General features: G+C 36.6%; 1 protein-coding gene across 1 annotated transcript; it reads left to right on the top strand.

The window, feature by feature from the left end:
- The first annotated feature begins 715 nt into the window (after nucleotides 1-715).
- Nucleotides 716-16,164, top strand: LOC135682413 (polyunsaturated fatty acid 5-lipoxygenase). Its single transcript, XM_065197295.2, has 15 exons — nucleotides 716-1,560; nucleotides 3,565-3,609; nucleotides 4,266-4,391; nucleotides 4,808-4,905; nucleotides 5,322-5,454; nucleotides 5,841-5,936; nucleotides 8,150-8,246; nucleotides 9,356-9,473; nucleotides 10,670-10,762; nucleotides 11,160-11,220; nucleotides 12,110-12,215; nucleotides 12,877-12,962; nucleotides 13,174-13,347; nucleotides 13,739-13,902; nucleotides 15,390-16,164. Exons 1-15 carry the CDS (start codon nucleotides 1,009-1,011, stop codon nucleotides 15,502-15,504), a joined length of 2,064 nt encoding a protein of 687 aa, XP_065053367.2. The 5' UTR covers nucleotides 716-1,008; the 3' UTR covers nucleotides 15,505-16,164.
- The last annotated feature ends 334 nt before the right edge of the window (nucleotides 16,165-16,498 follow it).

Genomic DNA, 16,498 nt, shown 5'->3' with positions numbered 1-16,498 from the left:
TCACATTTTGCAGAATGTCGCCACTCATTCTTTAATATTTTCACTTTAAAATTACTATCAATGTATATCAATATCAATATTTTATTTTCATTCTATCAATATTAACTGTTCCCCTGCACGCACCACAACACACCTTGGCTGTTGGCCCGCAACAGGCAGAGGAGGGGGGGGGGGGGGGGGGGTCAACTTCCCTCCTTCCCTTTATACCATTGTATTAAAACTTTTCTCCTGGGAAACCCAACTCCGCAATTCTTTTTTCCATATAACTTTTAACTGATAATCATAATTCATGGCAGCCACAAGCAAACTACATTCTTTGTTTGTGTACAAGCTTGTGAATTTCGGTTCAGCCTTGTGCAGAAAGCAACAGTGCTAAGCTATTGTTGGTGGCAGAATAACGCTTACAATGGTAATTCAATGAATTTGGTTTCCTTGGTCAATGAAGTTTTGTACTTTGCTTTGTTTACCTAATTAAGGCCATTTCCCCTTTTTTTCTCTCACAAATCAGTGAAATTTAGCACTTATGTTTCTTTCAAGAAAGACATTTACTTTCAAGAGAGCAATTCGCTCCAAAGTGCTTTTAAAAAAACTCAAAACTTGTAAACATGGAACCTGTGTCTTTCGCTGGGTCAAGTTTGATTTCCAACTGGAAAAGGTCTCTGCGCAGGAGAATTGGTATACTACACACTTCCGGTTAATGGCCAAACCTGAATGTCTGTTGTTTCAAAAAACCCGTCTATGACTACTACGAGCTTCTTGTTATTCAACCATGTTGCCTAGCAAAAAAGCCCAACGCAAAATTGATAGATGCGGATAATATGACTTGATATCGCCTGCTGTGGTTTCGCTCAATGTCAGCGTACAATAAAAGTCATTGGAGTAGATTTGGCTGTGAAACTCGCCGAGCGACAGAAGAGCTCTGCAAGCTAAAAGACAAGCTTCTGTCCGTGCTTCTGTTATCAAAGTAAGACAAAAACCAGAGGGCATATGACTTAGCCTGCAAAAAAGATGGGAATTTCAATTTCATCGAAACAACTGGATTATGAAATTATTGTTAAAACCGGCGACGTGAAAGGAGCAGGGACAGACGCGAATGTTTACATTTCACTGATCGACGAGCAGGGTCGCAAATCAAGGGAAATATCTCTGGACTGTACATGGAGAGATGACTTTGAAAAAGGGAACACAGATTCGTTTAAAGTAAGAAATGTACCCCAATTAGGGGAAATTAAAAAAATCGAACTGTGGCGTGACAGCAAAGGGCTAAACGATGATTGGTTTGTTGAATGGATTAAAGTAAGACCATTAAGAAAGTTGGCTATGAAAGGATCGAATAATAACAAGGGGAATAGTAAAAACAAAGCTGCCGAAAATGAGTTGAAATACGGTATCCCCTTCCCATGCAATCGATGGATTAAAGAACACATCAAATTTATTTTCAAAAAATATGATGCTTGCTTGCCACAATTTGATGACTGTAAGCAGCAAAGAAAAGAAGAGCTGGAAAGAAAACGGGAACAATATTGTTTCCAGGAAAAGGCTCCTGGTTTGCCGCGACAGGTAACATAAGCTTTTTTAGTCGAAATTAATGCAACGAAGATATTTTTGATCAAAATTAACGCAACGAAGAAATTTTTGAAGGGGATCTTCGAACATTGATTTGTTACATAATCCTAAGGAAACATCTATCAAATTTCAACTTCCACCAGTCCACCCACATTATCTTCGCCAAAAAGACAGTTAGACCTTGAACAAACAGTGTAGGAAGGCCCCTGAATGACACAGGAAGTGCAGGTCATTCCTTATCAATAGACTGGGTGCAATTTTCTTTGTTTCCTACCTTGGTTATCAATCTGATCATAAGAAAATCGATAGTTGTTATCAGAGGCTAGTTATCGAGGGGCAAATCACTCTAAGAAAATATCGTACACCTTTTGTGAAAATCCTATTGTTTTACCCGAAAATCCCCAGAAATCCTTTTGTTTTAGGCAAAATCTCGTACGCTACACTCTTTTTTTACAGGAACAATTTTATAAGAACACGAGCCTCAAAACTGGTCAAAAGTTAAGAACAAATTAAGAACAAGCAGAGGCTGAGCTTCTGCAAAATGCAATTTTGAACAACGTTTTTTCTCAAAATCGAGGATTTTTAGCGATGTGTGAGTGCTTTTTCGGTGAATATATAAATTTGTCAGCAAATTAAGGCTGTCTCACTCACTTTGTTGGCAAATGAGGCCTGAACACCTCCTTAGAGCGAAAAAGCTAGCAATAGCACTGCTTACACCCTCTTAATTTAAGAACAAATTAAGAACAATCCAGCCTCAGATTTGCGAAAAAATTAAGAACAGTCAGCCTGAACTTAAATTTACTGGTTCTTACAAAAAAAGAGTGTATTTGCAAGAGTGAATCGCACCTCGCTGGGCATCATATTATCTTTACCAATATTAAGTTTTTTGATTTTGAGTCTAAGATTATTCTTAATTAATTCTCAGGCGACACAAGGTGTAACTGAGAGTTTAGGTGAACAATTAGTAAGAGAATTTAGGTTCCCCTAGTTTGTCCCATTCTTTGGTTTCTACCAAGGGAAAAGGGCAAGTCACTTTTTAGAAATCTCTGTGAAAAATCCTTATGTTTTATTAGAAATCTCTGTGAAAATCCTTTTGTTTTATTAGAAAATCTGTAAAAATCCAAAAATTTGATAGAAGTCTCGTACTATGTACGTTCTCGAAGTCGCGAAGTGACAGCGTAAAGCCTGGTTTCCATGTAACTTTTATGCGTTTGTAGCAACAGAGCAAATATTTGGGGCAACATAGTTAGGGACGAAATGTTTTACCATCCCTAAGATTGCACCTCTAAAAACTAAAAAATTTGATAAACGCCCTGGGCACTTATTAGTGAAAGTATGTTTTCATTTGCCCAACCGCGTTATTATTGTCTTGATAAGTGTCATATCAATGTAGCAATTAAGTTTTTTAGCAGAATGATCAAACACACCTAGGTTTAGTTTGCAGCCTTAGTGCCCTTAAAAGCATTATTGCCTTGCCGATAGTTTCGTTGATGCAGCAGCTTCTGATTGCATACGGTTGTGACACAAAGGCGAGGGTTTTGATAAGGAAAACTCCATCTCTAGCACGTCTCTCTCGTACATGTTTTAAAAAATTTCCCCTTAAGGTGCACGATTTCAAACGCAACAAAAGGATTTCCAGGGATTTTCAGATGAAACAATAGAATTTCTACCCAAGTTGACCGATATTTTCATGAAATGATTTGCCCCTTGTACAAAACAACCCCCACAAAATTGGTCACAACTTTAATGGCAGTAGAGTCGAAGCAAATGACGCGTGCCAAAAAATTTTCTAGAGGTTTCTCCCATAAAGCCCCTGTCCACTATAATGTCCCCTGTTTGAATTACCTCAGCCATGGCCACCTTTGTTAAAGTAGAAATTTTAAAGATATGAAAGAAACGTATAGATATTGTGAGCCATACTCGCTACGTCTATTTTCTATAATCATTGAAAGTGAACTTTGAAACCTTATTCTTTTGACGGCTCTTTTTCTTACTTAGGTCAAGAAATGCCCTCCAGAAGAGAGTTTCAGCAATGACTACAAGGTATGATAAACATTCTCACGTAGTAATAACACATAGTATGCCATACGACGGTTAGTTCTCCATATTTGCAAAAATTACCACCCAGAATTTTCCGACAAAATTCTTTAAGAACACTTATGATTCCGATATTAAGGTGGGCACCTGACCACTGTGCTTCTTTTGGTCACTGTGCTCCATTCTCGAACCGATTCTAACTTGGAGAAAGCGACTGGATAATTTAGCCTAATTAAGAGTTAGCGAATTTCTGACTATATAGAATTCACTTCCTGCAAATGATATATGAAGGCGAAAATGACCACCGTTCTCTTAGACGTAGGAAAAATTTAAAAAGTAGGGGCACATGTTTGCAAAAAAGGCACCTGTAATTAGGGACTTTACCGCTGTTTCTAAAACCGAGGGGCTCCTATGACCCTGCTCCCAGAAGCTATAAATTTCATTAAGAAGAAAGAAGAATACGTTCCGAAAAACAATCTCTGGATTACAAGTAAACCATTTTACCATGGCATTGTAAGAGACTATGGAGGTGGTGGCGTTCAAATTTTTTCGCTGGCTTAATGGACTTCGACAATGCTTTGATGTCCTATATAAACATTCACTATATCAAACAAAGATAATGCGAACTTATAACTGATGTGGTTAAATTTTGAACATTTTAGTGGGATATTACAGCACGCAAGGTAAAGTTGCTTGCTCAGAGGAAAATTACAAAAATGACGTCTTCCTACTGGCAAAAATTGGAGGATTTGTGCAATGTTTACAGAGGTCCATTTTCAATTCCTTATGTAAGTATATTTCAGTTTCAGCATGATAAAAAATTCATTGTATGAAATGAGCTAACAGGAGCTACTCCTTGAGTACGTAAAAGTATTAACGACATTGTACAATGCAAAAAAGAGGCAAACACAAAAATCAAAGGTGTCATAGGGTTCAAGGTTAATGTAAACCAAAGCCTACGCTGTAGACCCCCTTCATATTTTCTTTTGCAATAGGGGGAGGGGGGTCTACGACGTACGCTATGTAAACCAATGGTCTTAAATAAATTGTGGCAGAAAAGGGGCGATTTCAAATACTGTTTGAATTAAAAACAGAATTTTGCCATCAAAATGCAAAAAGTATCTTTATAGACTCTACCTTTCTATACCTTTATTTGTTGATATTTGTTACAAATTTTCGCTGCAATTGACGTTTTACTTTGAAGGGTTATCACAACTGGAAATCAGACGAACACTTTGGACGCCAGAGACTAAGGGGCGTGACTCCGAATTTGATAAAGCTGTGCACAGAGATTCCACAAAAGTAAGCTACTTTTGATGCCTAGACAACATTAGTTGAAGGGGGGGGGGGGGGGTTGAAGGGAACGAAAGGAACGGATGCACGTCGAAGCAAGCATTCATTCATTGATAACAGTATCACCCGCTTTTTTCTAGTAAAGCGCTGTACAGATACACCCTTCTTTATCGGTACAAAGTCTGCGCCCATTAAGACGAAAACGTCAAAATGAATCAAGATTGCAAGCTTTCAAGATGGCTTTTCTTGTTGGAAAATACGAACTAATGACATAGCATAATTAATTTCACGTTTGATTTTATGCGATAATATTTCAGTTTGATTTTATGCCTTTATATCTTTCACGTTAAAAGGTTTGACAACTTCTACAGGTCTTGCTCTTTTAGCGATTATTTATTTTCCCAAAAATTAAATTTTAATCATAGACTTGCTGTGACTGAAGATATGCTGGAACCATTCCTCGACGGTTTAAGTCTACAGGATGCACTCGCGAAGAAATCTATCTACATCGTTGATTTAAAAGTGCTACATAACTTGCAGTGTCCCCACAGTAGAGAGGTAATACTTTTTTTAATTAAGAATGAAATAGGATCTTTGGAATAGGATCCTTAGCGCACATGCTCGAATTATTTGGAAATGCATAAATTGCCCCCATACATATACCAATTTAATCTCCAAAAGAAGAATGTACCTTGTTTAGTATCAATACATGCCCCTACCTTCCTGTTATCGTTAAATGGTTCCGACGGTCATGGACTCAACTGGACAAATTCTGTTTTGATAATATTCTTAAAAGAAAAGTTGTTTTATTTGTGGCTGAAATGAACTAAAATAGAAATGGCTCAAATGAATTATAATAAATAAAAGAAACAAAATAGTATTGAAATATTAAAAAAATAAATGATATCTCGTATTGTCATGTCTTGTTTGTTTTCATATCACAGATCTGTGCGCCTATTGCATTGTTCCATGCAAAAAGAGATGGACGCCTAATGCCGATTGCCATTCAGCTATTCCAAGAACCAGCCGAAGACAACCCAGTAAGAGGAGCTTGTTTTTCATCTTTTATCGTTTCGAGTTACAGGAAAGGGCATCCTATTTACTAGATAGGTAGGGGCATCTAGAGAAGAGGGGAGGGGGGGTGGCTGGCATGCAAACTCAAGCCTGGAACCCTGCTAAAGAAGCTGGAGAAATTGAGATGCCTTTATAAGGTTGTGGAGGTGCCAGTTGCTCGAGAGGGGGTGTTATGGGCGTGGCAGACGGGAACATTTTTGCACTACACTTTTTTTCAGCATTTCAACGACCAAATCTTCTAATAATACTGCCAGTGTTTCTTCTAAGGTTTACCCGATTAGGCCCTCAATGCCTCTTGTGATTGGCACTGGTCACTTGCAATTGAGAGGCGGAAAAACAGTTGCAATTGCCAGTGTGAAAGTTGCAATTTGCCTTACTGATTGCGAAATTACCAGTGTATAAACTGCCGTTGTGTCATGTAGAATTTTCATTGTTTTCCATTCTTTGTTCACTTGTGGTTTTTCAGACATGGTCTTAGGCCTAATCTGTTCGCGCCAAGTGCTGTGCAACGTTATAAGAAGATTAACATTCCATTATTTTCAGTTCCATCACAATTATTATTATTATTATTTTGTTTTTTTATATTCATATTCATAGCATCATTATAATCCCGTTGCATCAATCTCCACAGCTCCACCCACATCCTCTTACATCACCCACCACCCGTCTCTCCCCCACTTCCATCATCCCATTTTTTCCCCACTGCGCTGCATTCACACCATTCAACATTCACCAATCCGGTATCACCATGTCACATTTCAAATTCATTCACTCGTTCGTTTCAGTTACTCTGATGAAGCCCTGTATGCCGGGGCGAAATATTAGTATATTCCTTAAATTTAATTTATTTTGAGAATTTTATCACGTGACATTGGATTCTCGTCGTCGTATTGCTTTGTTCCTTAAAATCTTTCGTAACATCACCCATTGCAAGATTCACAGAATCAGGTGGACAGCCTATCCTGCAGTTCTTCCTTCTTACACATAAGAAGATTAGCCGATTAGCCTGGCCTTTATAAGAAGCAGTAGAGATTGGTCTCTACTTACCAGGGAGATTATAGTTTAAAGGCCACAAAGGATATGCGAGAAAGCTTTTATGCACGAAAATTCGTTATTTTTGAGTGATCACATCTGATTACTTGCTACCTACTGTTTGTCCCCTGCTGAATACTTTTCTGCCCCAGTTTCATCTGATATGCATTATAAAGAACCACTTTGATGTTAATGCCCAATATTTGTGTTCTCATTAGGAATAAACACGTTTCGATGTCTTACAAGGTAAATAGTTGATCGAGTAATCGAGACGAATTGCAACGCTTATGTACTCAAAATAAAAGCAAATTTAGAAAACCATTCCCAATTCAAGATTGAAAATAATACATTTTTTTAAGTTCTATTTTTCCAACCCACTATAATATAAAATTGATTCTAGAAAAGAAACGAAGTAACTATTTTTGCAATTCAAGTCTCAAAACAGAGGAAAAAGAATTTTTTCAAGATGAAGTTATTTTACGACCTTTTCAACATGCTTACTTATATGGTATTTTCCTGTACAACATTTGTCAAACATTACTCATTCTACGGAAACATACCTGGACTATGTCTAAACCTATCCATTGTCTTTCTCTCGTATTTGAAATCAGCTACAATCTTGTCATCTAGATGTCGTATGGTTATATCATTTTGACCATGTCAATCAATTTCATACGAACAAACTATTTTATTTATCTTGTGGAGAACTATTTGATTACGGTGTGAAAACGATGAATTTTTTATCCGTTGTCATTGGAATCCGGATCAATGTGAACGGGGCCTAAATTTATAAGCATTGCATTGCATTCTAGTTATTAGAGACAGATAGGTTTTATCCCTCTAGGTTTCTCATACCTCTTAAATTTTTTGGTTTAGTGTTCATTTGATTGACAAAGATGATGATTTTGAGTGCAGAATTGTTTTGCTAGAAAGACCCCTCTTTTATTAAATTGTTTGAGTACCAATAGCCCTCACCCCTTTTGATGTTCTATCATATAAGTAGCAATTCATTTAACTTCAAGAAGATGACTCAGAGGCATTTGACCATGATCATATACCAGATTACTCAGGGAATTAAATCCCCTCATTTTTTTGACTTTAACATTATCTTTGTATTTTCTTGTACTAAATCCACGATCTTTTCCAGGTGTTTATGCCAAATGACCCGAAATACACCTGGATGCTGGCAAAGATGTATTATAACAATGCCGATGCCGCTGTGCACCAGGCCTGCACACATCTCGGTAATAAATATTACTCAACTCCTTTTATGCAATAAAACGTTAGAAAGACAATGGATTCACCATATAAGGCACCGTGGATGCAGGTGTCGCGAACAACTTTTACCTTGTTAGTTGTTTTGAACGTGCTCTTAAGAATTCATTAAACCAAAAAGACCATTGTCTGTGCCCCTGCGCTTAACTAAAAAGTGTACATGCTAAGTCTATTGAAAGTTTCGGCTCTTTTGGTCATGTTAAGCTTTTGTATGTAGCTCTGAACAACATTTGGTATTTCACACTTAAGTTTTTGGTGCAATACAACGATGTAAAATACTTGATCTAGGGATTATTTCAACGTACGTTGTTTATATTATCGTCCAATTATCCGAAAAATGTTTAACCAATGCTGCTTTCTTTAATATAAACAACCAGATATGACCAGGGAGAAGGAGGTTCTCCCGCCCCGGTTGCCTTTTGATGGGAAGGGCAAGAGGGGCCAAATTGCCCTTTTCATAGAAGCACCCTTGATATTAGCCGTTTGTATATAGCAAAAAAGTTCATATGAAATTCTGATTGTATTGTCCTATTCATGACGAATTTTCTCAAAACTTGTAAAGAAAATTCTTATGCCAAAGATTAGCCGAATTTCAAGTTACCTACAGAAGATCGAAACACAATGACAGTTAAATGACCGTTAGTAACTAGAAGTTATTTTTCAAATCCCCTTTTACTCAAGCCTGCCCCCCTTTTGCCCCTTGATCGTTCTGGCGTCCATGGATATGATTTATTACACCATGTTGTAAAGGCAGATACAGTAGCAAGTGTAGGGATGTCTTACTGCCACTGCTATATTATTGAGAAACTTGATCCTATATTCTAAATATATGCGTTTTGTAGACAAAATAATTCTACATACATTATTGAAGAGAATAAAACAATAAAGCAGTGAAGTTAAAAATTAACCTATCCAACTTGATTTCTGATGGTGTAAGGGTGCCACTTTTCTGTTGGCTGGGCGAAAGCCTTGCTGATAAAATCGCCAAAAATAGCTATGTTGTAGACTCTGATATCTATAATCATCTTGGTAGAGCTTATTGTTGACTGTTTCACCCTAAGTGATTTTTTTCATACAGGTTTTACCCACATGATTGGGGAAACAATCTGTGTGGCAGTCAATCGAGAACTCTCTCCTTCGCATCCGGTTTATCGGTTGCTTGCTCCGCATTTTCTTTACCTCGTTGCGATTAACAGGTAAGTGCTGTGGTGCTTAGATCCAAAAAGTACTTTCAAATATATTCACTTTTTCTCCTACTGAAATGGCATTCCTTAGAGTCTAAGGCTTAGACAAAGCTTTTCACTTGTCATGTGACTGTCCTCGGCAGGATTCTAGGATTTCTCTTGGTACTTAAGATCAAACTGAAAACAAGAAAACCATGCCTGCTGAAACGGCTGCTTTGGTATTAAAAGAGAGCAATGGAAAAATTGAAAGCCACCAGGAAAAACTTAAGGCCAATAATTGATCAGCATAAATTTCACAGTGAGTTGCAAAGGCCCCAGCTGGATAACTAGAAAATCCAGATTTGCTTAAAAACATTTGTAATCTTTGATGCTAATGGCGCCCGCATTACCCAGATGTGTATTTAAAAGCGTATTTCCTTCAAAGCGTATTTTAATCTTCAAAAGCCACAACGCTTTCAATATGCATTATAATGTGCTTCAAAGTGTATTTCGAAAATGATAATCTCTATTATTAAAATCAATCTTACGCAACGAATCAACTCTGAGATTGGAGTTATGGTCGCCATTAAGTCGCCATTTTCAGAGGATAGGATGTATCCCACTTCCGCCTCTTTAGCTTAAGCCTGGTTCCCATAAAATCGTACGAGGGTCGGCGACGGTCTGCGTCAGTCTGCGTTGTTCTCCCGATTTTAATGGGAACATTTTCTTCCAATCAAATGTGAATCGCAGGGGTCGGGAAAGTTGATCTGAGTTCAACGTTCCCGACTCTTACGACTCTTCCGATCAAAGAACCTTTTAATGGGAACACGAGTCGCCGACGCCGTCGATTCACTATTGTTAAGAAACAGTCACTTGGAAAGTGATTTGGCGCGTTTTTGCTTGCTGTTGTGTTGTTGTCAATGGGAACACTTTCTCTTTGGTCTTTGAAGATGGAAGAAGGGATCGGCGACACGTTCCCGACTCTTACGATTTTATGGGAACCAGGCTTAAATACGGCAGATCCCAAAAAGTCATTTGGAGAAGAAGCCGAGCATTTGCCTCCCGTGTTCCCATTTTTTATTTCAATAATCCTAAAGATCTCTCCAACACTAGCACCCTTTTCCTTTCTTCTTTACGTCATTTCTCTGTCGCATCTTGAAACAATTTTTTTATTTTTTTCACCGCTGAGTTCAGCATTCGTAAGCGCGACGTTAATTTGTCTCTTTTAGTCTGGCCCTCGAAAAGCTTGTTTCACCTGGTGGATGGATTGACGTTACAATGACGATGGGTGTTAGAGGTCTCTTTGAAATCTTACGAAACACGTACGTGTAAATAACTCGTTTAATCTGCACGTAATCTGGTAGTGTTCGCTCAACCCAATATGTTGTTGAAAGAAGCTTCATTTGTAGAGCTTTGTTTGTATTCCTATTTTTTAGCATGACAACTCACATTCTCTATTGCTTTAGGTATCTGCGCTTTCTTATAGTGAACTCAAAATTATTTCACTGTCAAGGAATATATTTGAAACTCTACCTTTTGGCGTATAGATCTGAACTGTACTGATCGTATAAATGGTGAAACTTGAAGAAGCAAATTAGAACCGTCCTGATCTGTACAGCAAAAGTGTTTACAGCTCTGTTGATACTGGATCGAACACTTTATGACAGATCAGTAAACAGTAATTTTCATTATTTAGTACTCTATGTATCTTATGTTTAGATGGAGGGAGTGGGAACTTAATAGTGAAGGTGATTTGCCAAATGATCTGAAGGACAGAGGGGTAAGCAATTAAATTCAATTAATTTCACTATGACTCTTTCAATAACATTAGGACCGGAGGATGCATCTGGATTGTTCAATAAATTTTCTTTTTAAGAATGCGTTTTGTAGAAATATGGGGGCTGAAAAAGGATGAAATTTAAAAATTGATTAAGGCTAACAGCAAGGCTCGAATTTTATTGAATTTTGAATTTTCTTCTATTTGAGTTTTTTGATCAAACAAGACAAGTTTGACTTCACGCAAAAAGCTTGAGGAACACTCATCAATCTTGTAGCGTGCTAGTATATTTTATTTTTAAACAAAAACAACGATTCAAACTTTTCATCCTGATTCTTAAAAAATTTACAAGTTGTGTCGGGAGTAAAAATACGGGAGTTAAATTTAAGCTCGGGATTGCAAAGTTTTGATAATATTAACGCTCGGCAAAAATTAAAGAATTCTTATAAAAACTTGTGTAATACTATCGAAAATAAGTTCAATTCTATCCTAAAAAGGTGAAGCTGTAATTCACTTTTTGGACATAGATACACATTACCCATTCAAATATTGATTAATATTATTCTCACATAGTTTTATAAAGTAAGCAGCCAAACTCTTCTTTTGATTTCGAACCCCTTTTAGTTGAATATACCCAACGTCTTCAAATCGTATTCCCATTTCTTTTTTGTAAGGGCTTTCCGTCTTTTCTTTCGTTTTTATGCAATTTTTTGTTATATTTTTATGCCATATCAACCACAATGTTGTGAAACTGTGGGTAAAGAATACAAACAGGCATATTTGATGATCGCATATATCTAAAACTTTTTTCTGTCTGGCCTCCATTGTCCAGAATTCGTAAGTCCCTTCATTTTGCTGCTAATTAAACGTATACAAATTTTATGTTCGTTAGGTTGATGACACAGAAGCGCTGATCGATTACCCTTATAGAGATGATGCTATTCTTATTCATAAAGCCATCCATAACTATGTGAAAGAAGTCATCACCTTTTATTACCGTGAGTACACTTTACAAAGCCGAACATAAGCTTCTTGTTTAGGTTGACTAGACTAATATGAATAGACTGTCGTCGAGAATATGTTAATCTGCTCACAATGTCTGTTGCTGTCTTCAATCTGTATTTTGGTTGCCCCTCAAATCCTTATACATTAACAAACCACCATTTTTGTCAAGCTATGTTTTGGCTGTTTCTTAGTCAAACATAGGCCAAATTACAGCACAGTAACTAGAACCATGACCTTGCAGTGTCATTTTTACGAAACTACGGTCAAAAACTACAAAATTTGTAAAGATATATTTAGGACAAAAAGATTAAGTATCTTAACTTACTACTGATTGTTTCCCCGCTAAACAGCGTTTTGCTGCTTTTTATTTCAAAACCACCATTATAAACAGTCGTGGAATAATGCATAGCTTGGTGAAGTATGCCACTAAGTCTTTATTCTAGGGCTACAACCCTTGCTTTACAGATTTACTTGACTGATTCTACTGCTTATTTGCAGGATGGATAAAAAGTCATTTTTAGAATCTAGCTAGAAATGGTTAAATTTTAAAAAATTATGTTACAGACTTTTTGCGCCGCAAGATTTGTCTTTGTTCTGCATGAAATGATTCTGCTGTGCAATACTTAATATCAATACTTTATTTCTTCTGTACAGCGAGGGATGACATGCTTGTTACTGATTATGAGCTTCAGTCTTGGGGAAAATGTTTGGTTGACAAGGAAAAAGGATGCTGTGTCAAGGTATGGCTTTCAAGAAACACTAAAATTTTTCATAACTTTTTTTTCTTGTCGTGTCATGTCATTTTTTTAGTCCCATGGAAACCATTTCAGGCAACCTGTCATGTCACGGTGTCATTTAATGTCAGGTTGTTTCTCTCATTAACGTCTTGTCATTTTTATCATTATAACATGTTTTTTCTATTGGATTTAGTTACTCTGATATAACCTTTAGGGTGTTCCAGGCAATGGGAAGTTTGAAAACAAAGAAGACCTTGTCCAGGTTCTGACGTCACTGATATTCCTCAGCAGCGTTGGACATGCCTCTGCTAATTTTAACCAGTACGACGAGTACGCATTTCCACCAAATTACCCGGCAATTTTACGTGGGAAAATACCAAGAACCAAGGTAATTTAATCGTTTCGTTGAAAGTTAGAAGATACCCAAATGACTGTCATATGAATGCGTAGGTATATTAATTTTCTGCCAGCAAAAGTCTTGACAAAGCAAAGTCCAGAAAAACAGTTAGGAGCTCTAAGCTTGTAATCTGCTTTGACATGATATTGAGACTCGAATTGAGTTTTCCTAGATAGTTACAGTTAAGAAAAGAATTTCAGTTAAATACTTAGAAAAAGGATCTGGGAGAGGTACTTTCTAAAAGTAACCAGATAATTTTTCCTCAGCAGAATAAAGGAAAAAGAAGGGGTTTCGATTTTTTAGACTTTTGCCTTGAAACATCAAATAGCAAAAAAGCATCTTAACGTTAACTATATGTTTTTATTCTTCTTTATAAAATTAGGTACCACTTACCGAAAAAGACATCATTGCCCATTTGCCAAGTAAGGATACGACATTGAGCATAATGGTTGTCACCAAGATTTTGAGTGACAGAGGTACTAATGGCCTAGGTGATTTCGAGGTGCAGTACCTTTACGAACCAGAAGCAGTTGCTGCTGTTGAAAGGTACTTTTCTTCATTCATGCTATATCTCGTATCATTTCTTTTGGTTGACAGTTGTATACGTGTCTGCTTTGTACATTGCTCAAAGAACAGATAGAAATATTTTTAGGTTTGTATCTAGACAAAAGAACACCAAGCTAAGCCCCATTTGTCTCTAATACTGGTTTCCAGGAAAATACATTTGTATTATTGTTAGATTTACATGAACCAGGAGGGGTAAGATTCTACTCGCGCAAAAGTGTTGACATTTGTTGCTCATTAAAAAGTAACTCTGATACAAGATAGCCCCACAGTTATAAGATACCCCCAGCAAATATCTGGAACATTGAGTAAAGTAGCCAGATCGGCGAAATCGAAAAATATTTATATGGATACTGATAACACGTAGAATAAAATACGGGATTATCTAAACAACAGAAGTAATTTAAAATTATTCGAATCACAATCACTTGTTAACTATTCGAAAGGAAAAGAATTATTCTTGTGTCTTAAAGGCATGGTTTTCAAAACATCTTATTACAAGGTTAAGCGAAAAGATCATAAAAAATTGGGCGTCTAACTGATTCTGTAAGTTACTCAAGAAATATTTCCCGTTTCCGCATTTATAGCTTGCATTTGATTTTGAACTTTTCAAAGCTATCGTCCTGTTTCACTCATGGATTCTCTTTTTCTACACCAAATCTTACAGTGCTTCAAGTAATTTCAAGAAAAGCTGCCGAGAAGCACAAGCAGTTCAAAATTAGCAAAAAATCACTCCTTAAACATTACTTTTTTAATACTACCTTGTACCTTGAATTTCTACCTTGAACTGTATTCGTTTATGACACAAATTACATATCGATCGATTCAAGAAAATATTCCTTTTTAGTATTACTGTTCTCAGTTCGCTGAGAAAAGGTTATAGGGTTTTGGCTTCTTAGTGTCTAAACACAGCGTCCTACTTGCTAAACAGCATTTTCAACCAGACTGTTCGCGCTTTCATGCATTTATGCGTGCGTTTTGATTGTAAACAATATTACCCCCGAAGAGAGTCAGTTGAATAAGGCTTTTAAGCAGGTTCTATGATCTTGCCGCTATTTTGTGAAATTTAGCATTTCGGAATAGTTCTACAATCATTAAATTTGTTGATCGATAATGTTGGAAATCCTTTTTCTTGTGTAACGCGGTGAAATTCTATCTGTACATACAGACACACAGTCTATCTTGATTCTTGGCTGCCTGAAAAAAAACATTGTTCCCATGGAACAGTTTAATTCTGATTTTGTCTTATATTCGATCTATAAACCTTTTTTCAATTACTTTTTTTCTTTAGTAGAATCTCAGTAAAAGTTACGTTATTATTATCATCATAGCAATGGATGTGATTTCTACATTAATTTTGTTTCATAATACAGATTTTCAGTCATCTTGCTTTCCAATGCAAGCCTCGTGCCTTTAGAGTTCATGGAATGATAAAGATAACAATTTTTATACTGATTTTGAATTTCTAGATTTCGCGAAGAGCTGAAGAAAATCAGCATGATAATCGAAGAACGCAACAAAGCAAGGGCAGTTCCATATCCGTACTTGGATCCGAAAGAAGTTCCAAATGCAATCAGCATTTAGTGTATATCATGCCTTTTTGTATATGCAGAGATGTATTTGTTTACTTGAATAGAACGTCAGTCTTAGTGACTGGGATAGCAGGCTATCCATGCAATTTATTTTACGTTTCCTGGATTTCTAGATTCATCAAAGATTTTATAAGCCTCAGATAAATTATAGCAGAGAACATTATAAGAAACATCGATACTTAACGAGAAAGTATGCAACTTGTGCATAACAAGCTATTTCTGTCGAAAACTATCTTTTTAGATCGGATTCTAAATGATCCATGTTTTCAAGAAATAGCACAAGCTGTAAGATGCTCTGTCCTTTCCTCTTATTTTTTCCTGCGCCACTTTTATGGCAGGCATTCTACAAATGTATATATGGTTAGTGACGTCATTTCTTGTGATTTATTCAGATATGTTTTATAGATGATTTGTATTTCATACGTTAACCTACCCAAGTGATATTTTTATCTCTTTAACCATTTTGATGTTTATCGCTATCTTTTATAGACATTTAGAAATCAGTGGTGTTAATTTATTTTTTACAGTAGTAAATCCATAACAACATTTCAGGGTTTGTCGGCTGTAATTACTGGCATTAACGAAAAACGTATTTATTGTCGTGCAGTAGTTTTTTGATAGATGTAATATCTGATGAATATTTAGTTGCCTACGGAATCTCTTTCTCTTTGATTGATACGAATCTTCAAGTTACAAGGAAGGACGTTCCCTCTTATACACTTTTTCATTTCAAATACTGCTTTATGAATCAAACCATGATAATGTACAGTAGATGCTAGCACCACCTTACCCAATTTGAGCGTGCATTTGAAATTGAGTTGTTATTGATGACTTAAAGGCAGGTGTCTGAGCAAATCTAATAACTCTTACGTTTTACCATCTCAACTGTGATTAACTGTGGTTGCCTTGTTTTGAACTACCAACAATATTATTTTACTCCGTTAACATTTAGAACCCGACATCGTTTCCATTCGCAGTAAATATTG

The sequence above is a fragment of the Rhopilema esculentum genome, chromosome 16, assembly GCF_057945365.1.
Source record: "Rhopilema esculentum isolate cy_ngs chromosome 16, ASM5794536v1, whole genome shotgun sequence".
NCBI classification, from domain to species: domain Eukaryota; kingdom Metazoa; phylum Cnidaria; class Scyphozoa; order Rhizostomeae; family Rhizostomatidae; genus Rhopilema; species Rhopilema esculentum.
Note: the sequence above shows the minus strand (reverse complement) of the source record. Positions and strands in the feature narration are given on the sequence as shown.